Source organism: Neomonachus schauinslandi, chromosome 14 (assembly GCF_002201575.2).
Source record: "Neomonachus schauinslandi chromosome 14, ASM220157v2, whole genome shotgun sequence".
Taxonomy (NCBI): Eukaryota; Metazoa; Chordata; class Mammalia; order Carnivora; family Phocidae; genus Neomonachus; species Neomonachus schauinslandi.
Window position 1 is genome coordinate 71,621,603 of NC_058416.1, and position 6,000 is coordinate 71,627,602.

At 61.0% G+C, this 6,000-nt stretch overlaps 1 protein-coding gene across 1 annotated transcript in view; it reads left to right on the top strand.

Moving 5' to 3' along the window:
* Positions 1-5,793, top strand: part of TTC28 (tetratricopeptide repeat domain 28) — a 604,133-nt gene extending 598,340 nt beyond the window's left edge. The window contains exons 22-23 of the mRNA XM_044921035.1: positions 2,638-2,745; positions 3,940-5,793. Coding sequence (XP_044776970.1) covers positions 2,638-2,745; positions 3,940-5,570 — 1,739 coding nt within the window. The 3' untranslated portion in view covers positions 5,571-5,793. The remainder of the gene's footprint in view (positions 1-2,637; positions 2,746-3,939) is intronic.
* Positions 5,794-6,000: the final 207 nt, after the last annotated feature.

A 6,000-nucleotide genomic window follows, 5' to 3' on the forward strand; every position in this document is an offset into this window, starting at 1 on the left:
TTTAAAAAAAAAAAAAGAAAAGAAAACAAAGTCCTAAAATAACAGTTTCAAGGTCAGTCTCTGCCATACTATTGAAACCAGGTCTGATTTGAAACCAGGGATCTAGAACTGCATGCACCAGGATCCTTGTTCATCCGGGACACTTACTTTTCCTTTTTTGACATCGTAACGTGGCTGAGGCAGCTCTTGGCATAATTGCTGCTTTCAGAGATGCATTTTTTGATAAAATGCCACAAGGGGCTGTGAGCTGCCCTCCTGTCCCACTTAAGTGCCGGTACGACTCGCCTGGGAGCCATTCACCACTTCCCAAGCTTTTCTCTGAACACCTGTTATGTGTCAGGCATTGTGCCAGGACAGGGGACGCAGCACTGAGCAGAGGACAAGCCCTGCCCTCTTAGGGTTTTCGGGTCTAGTAAGTACCTAATCTAAGGGGAGGAAGCCCCTCAGGTGACAGGGTACCGTCATAGAGACGTCATAGAGAGGAGCATCAGGGTCACGGTGATTGCTGGAGGGGTGGGAGGCCGGGAGCTGGGGCAGACCAGGAGAGCCTGAGGGTGTCTTCAGGAAGAAAGATGCAGGCCGAGGGAAGAGCTGTCCGTGAGCACAGGTATCAGGCCCACACGCTGGTGCAGGGCACAGGGGCAGAGGAGGGGCAAATCCTGTGGGTTCTTAAATTCAGAGAGTGGGGACTCTTTAGAGGATGACACAGCCTAAATTCACTATTAGGGGGACCAGTCGCCGTCCAACATGGCAGGGCAGCCAATCCTTCAAAAGGAATTTTCTTCTGCTTGTGAAATCTGGATTTCTTTGCATTAGGCCTTTCTTCTAACCCATTTTGCAGATGACCTTTCCCAGCCCACCGCAACTTAGGGCCGGTCCATTTGCTTTTGATGGGCGAACCCCCAAAGCCCCACAGGGCCTCTGAATCCCTCTAAGTAATGTTCTCACATCCTTTTATGATTTGAACTATGTGCTTGTTTCTGTTGGCTTAAAGCGTAGTCTTCTTGCCATAAACACAGTACATTTATATCTAGATAAATGTAGTCAGTAGCGATTGGACCAACAGTGAGAAAGGCCAGGTCCACACCCAAGAGGGATCTCTTTCCCTTCCAGAACGGGCTGTAGGGCTGGCCTTGGGGCAGTGACAGGACACAGGTGAGGGAAGACGGAGCCAAGGCCTTTTTTTTTTTTGTAAAGGAAAAGCTGTGTTCCTCACGCAGGGCCTACACCTCCCTTCGGTGTGGGTGCGACAGAGGCAGCCCCCCTCGCCTGTGAACTGGATATTTCCAGGTGTGTCATTGGCTCTCCCTGGTGTTGGGATGGTGGGTTATCTTCACTGACGGCCTCCACGTTTTCCAAATCCACTGATACTCAAGGGGTGAGTCAGTGTGCACATACTTATCCTTAAATCCCGTGGCCTGAGACCGCGGGGGGAGGAAACGTGTCTGCAGGCCCGGCATTTGGAGAAGTGACCCCCTCACTCTTGAGGGCTCTGAGGCTCCTAGAAGTGCCCCCTTTCCAGCCCTCAGCACCCAGCAGGACCAACACAACCCATCACCGCCGTTCTGTTGGTGTAACCGAGTCATCATTTAGTTAGAGAAACTAAAACGTTTATATTAGTTATTTGTTTTTAAATGCTGAGTTCTCTGAGACCTTCCTGTTGCTTTCAGGGAGAGTTTCTGCTTGAGGTCAGAGGGGAAAATATCCCATAGCAACGGGAAGGCTGAGGTAGCTCGTGGAGTGAACCAAATTCCCAGAGGAATGACAGCCTCAGACCAACACCAGAATCCCTGCATGAGAATAAAAAGAGAGACACATTTCTCCTTTGGTGACGACTCTGTCAGGAACCGCACGGGCGCGTCGGGCGTCACAGACCCTGTCACCGGAGCGCACGTGGGAGGAGGGAAGGGGTCCTGCCCCCTGGGCCGTCAGCACCAAGGGCTTCCACTGTTCCAGGCGGAGTGCACACGTGCAGGGCCCAGGGCTCCTCCGGCCCTAAATCCCGTCTGCGGACACAGGCCGTGGCGTCCGCCTTCGGCGCCTTCCGCCTGTGCGCTGCCCAGGGCGACGGGTGCCGGGCGCTCTGCGGGCTCCTGGTCTCAGTGCGGCGGCCGCCGGCGGGCCGGCCTCCTGCGCTCGCGGCCCCTGCCTTCGGCCGGCCCGGCCCGAGCCTCGGCGGAACCGTGAGTGCCCGCACGGCCCGCGCAGGTGGCTCAGCCGAGAGGCCCGGTTCTCCGTGGGCAGAGCCCGCTCGTTTCTGAGCCCTCGGTGGCAGACGCTGGCCGTGTCTGGGGACACCGTCCGTGCCCTTGAGAAGCTTCCACCTTCCCAGGCACCAGCTTTAAATGTCGGAGCCCGCGCTGAGGGGAGTGGCCAGTTTTTGTCCTTCTCAGAGTCTGGGAAAGAATGGAGAAGGCAGCTCACCTTCCCGAGCCGTACCGGGAGCAGGAACGGAGCGGGTGCTCCGGGAGCGGGAGGCAGGAGGTTCACAGGCCCCCGGGGCAGCCCGGGCCAGGTGCGGGGGCGGGGGGGGGGGGGTTCCCGGGAGACGGGGCGGGCAGCCCTGCGGCGCTCCTCCTCTCCAGGACAGGGACCCTTCCCCGTGGCCGCGGAGACCGACAGTCTTTGTTCCTCTAGGGTTCGATCTCTGTGAAGTGGGTCAGGAGGAGGTCATCCTGAAAACCGGCAAACAGGCCAACCGGCGAACCATGCACTTTGCCCTGCAGTCTCTGCTCGCGCTCTTCGGTAAGCGCCCCCCGCGCGCGCCCCCACGCGACAGGCGTCGGCACACATCTGGCTGCGTTTGGGGAAGGGGGAGAGAAACGGAAAGTATTTTGTGTGGCTGTGTTCGGGACCGTGCAAGAGCAGTGAACAAAAACCCCGCTCTGGCGAACTCACGACACGTGCGGTAGAGACGGGCTGCTGCCGAGGGCCGTGAAGACGCGCGGGGGAAGGGACGAGACAGGGTGGCAGCGGGCCGACGAACTAGGGAGGAGCGGTGCCCCGCGGCTCAGGCCACAGGCAGTTTTCGGGGCGCCGGGGGCACGGCCGGCTGCCGCATGAAGACAGCGGGGGCCACGGTTCGAAGGCAGAACTCCCGCGATCCGCTGAAGGCTGAGTCAGACACAGAGGGCGGGTCAAAGGTGATCCCTTGTTTTTCGGAACAAAGGCCAGAACAGGACTGCCTTTTGGTGAGACCTTGAAAGTGGCAGGAGGCGGGGGTTGAGTTCCATCTTGGACATGTTCCGTTCTGAAATCTCCATCAGACAAGCTCCCCCGACAGCTGGGTACGTGAGGCCGAGGTTCCGGGAGAGGCCAGCGCCGAGACGGAGAAGCGGTGCAGGCCCCGCAGGGGAGGGCGGTGTCCTGTTGGGGGGGGGGTCACAGGTCACAGGGATGAGCAGGGCGGGAAGGCGTGGTCAGCGGGGGCCGGGGAGCCGACTGCAGACGTGAGCGGTGAACACTGGGCTTGGCAGCACGGCTGCCCCGGGACGTCTGGGGAGGGCAGAGGCCCGGGTGGAGCGGGTTGAGAGAAGGTGGGAGGACAGGCAGTGCGGACAGTGAGTGTAAGTGACGGCGCGGAGCCGCTGAAACGTGGAGGGTGGCGGCTGTGGGTTTAGGCCGGGTCGGAGCCCGGGGTCGGAGCCCGAGGCGGACGTGGGGTTGGGTGAGATGAGAACGCGGTGGAGACGGCGTGGTAGGGGGCTGGGCTGGGGCTGGCTGGGCCTGGAGTTCTCCCGAGTGTTCTGGGCCCTGCGTCACATTTACTCTCTCCAGCAGGACCGTGTGCTCGGGGGAGCATGAGATAAATGCAAGTCGTGCATGAGTAGCACTTGCACGGTTCCCACTAGCTTCTGTGCGTATGAGGATGCTTGCGATTTTGAAAGAATAAACCGTAGAGCATTCTAACCGCCCTCTGGGCACCTATTTCTGTCTTAGATTCTACTGAGCTCCCCAAGCGCCTCAGCCTCGACAGCTCGTCCTCCCTGGAGTCTCTGGCCTCCGCCCAGTCTGTCTCCAACGCCTTGCCCTTGAGCTACCAGCACCCCCCCTTCTCCCCCACCGGCGCCGACAGCATCGCCTCGGACGCCATCTCCGTGTACAGCCTGAGCTCCATCGCCTCCTCCATGAGCTTTGTCTCCAAGCCCGAGGCTGGGTCGGAAGCGGGGGGTCCCCGCGGCCGGCAGGACTACGAGCGGTCCAAGAGCGCCTACCCACAGCGATGCACCCTGCCGCGGGGCCAGCTGTCCCCCCAGACCCGCCCTGCCGGCGGCAAAGACGAAGACGAATACGAGGGCTTTTCCATCATCAGCACGGAGCCTTTGGCGGCCTACCAGGAAAACAGGCCGACGCGCCTCTCGCCAGATCACAAACAGCCCCGCGCGGGGCCGGCTGCGGGTATGAAAGTGTCGGTAAGCTCCAAGGGGAGCGTCAGCACACCAAATTCTCCAGTTAAAGTGACTCTCATTCCCAGCCCAAACTCCCCCTTCCAGAAGGTGGGAAAGCTGGCCAGTTCGGACACAGGGGAGTCAGACCAGTCTAGCACAGAAACGGACAGTACCGTGAAATCCCAAGAAGAAAGCAACCCAAAGCTCGATCCGCAGGAGTTGGCGCAGAAGATTCTGGAGGAGACGCAGAGTCATCTCATGGCGGTGGAGCGCCTGCAGAGGGGCGGCGGCCAGGCCGGCAAGGGCAGCAGCCCGGAGGAGGGTGGCCCTGCGCCCCACAGCGCGGCCGTCTTCCGAGCGTCCGAAACCAGCGCGTTCAGCAGGCCGGCGCTCTCGCACCCCAGGAGCCAGCCGTCGCCGGTCCCCGCGAAACCAAAGCCCCCAGCCAGGAGCTCGTCCCTCCCCAAGGTGAGTTCAGGCTACAGCAGCCCCACGGCCTCGGAGGCGTCCGTCAAGGACAGCCCGAGCCAGCACAGTGGCCGCCCGTCGCCCGCCTCCGACTCCCAGACTTCTCTCCCCGACCAGCCTCTCTTCAAACTGAAGTACCCCAGCTCCCCGTACAGCGCCCACATCGCCAAGTCCCCCAGGAACGCGTCCCCGAGCTCGGGCCATCAGTCTCCGGCCGGGAGCGCGCCGTCCCCAGCCCTCTCCTACTCCTCGGCCGGCTCCGCGCGCTCCAGCCCCGCCGACGCCCCCGACGTGGACAGACTGAAGATGGCGGCCATCGACGAGAAGGTGCAGGCCGTCCACAACCTCAAGATGTTCTGGCAGAGCGCGCCCCAGCCTCCCACGGGACCCATGAAAATATTCCGGGGCGCCCCCGGCACCATGACTTCCAAGAGGGACGTGCTCAGTCTGCTCAATCTGTCCCCGCGGCACACCAAGAAGGAGGAAGGCGTGGACAAGCTGGAGCTGAAGGAGCTGTCCCTGCAGCCGCCCGGAGAAGCGCCCCAGAAAGCCCCGCCCAACGGCCACTGGCGCACGGAGACCACGGCGCTGGGCGCGCTGCCCCTGCCCGCCGGGCCCCCCGCGCCCGCGCCCGCCCGCCCGCTGAGACTGCCTTCTGGAAACGGCTACAAGTTTCTGTCCTCTGGAAGATTTTTTCCTTCCTCCAAATGCTAAAGCATCTTCTGTACTCGCGGACTCAGGGTGCAGCAGCCGCAGGGGGCCTCCCCGCTCGGCCGAGTGCTGTCACCCCACGCAACCGCCAGCCACCTCACGCTGGGCGCGCCCTCGGGGTGCGGGCCACCACGCACACGGCCGCTGGCGACTCTGGGCCACGCTCACCGGGAGCCAGGACTTCTGTGGGGTTGGCACGGGAGGCCCAGGCAGTTTTCTACACACTTCACCCAATGTTTACCTTGAACTCCCTGCTTGTCATCTTTGATGTGATTCCTCAACAGGACTTTTTGTACAAAAACGGCCATGGTTCCGGGGTGGGGGAGAGGAAAGGGGGAGCACATATTTTGCTAAGAGGTAGATATGCAGTACCTTTTATACACAGAAATACAAAGAGGGCTTTTTTTTTAAGGCTTTCAGGTGCTGGTTGGGG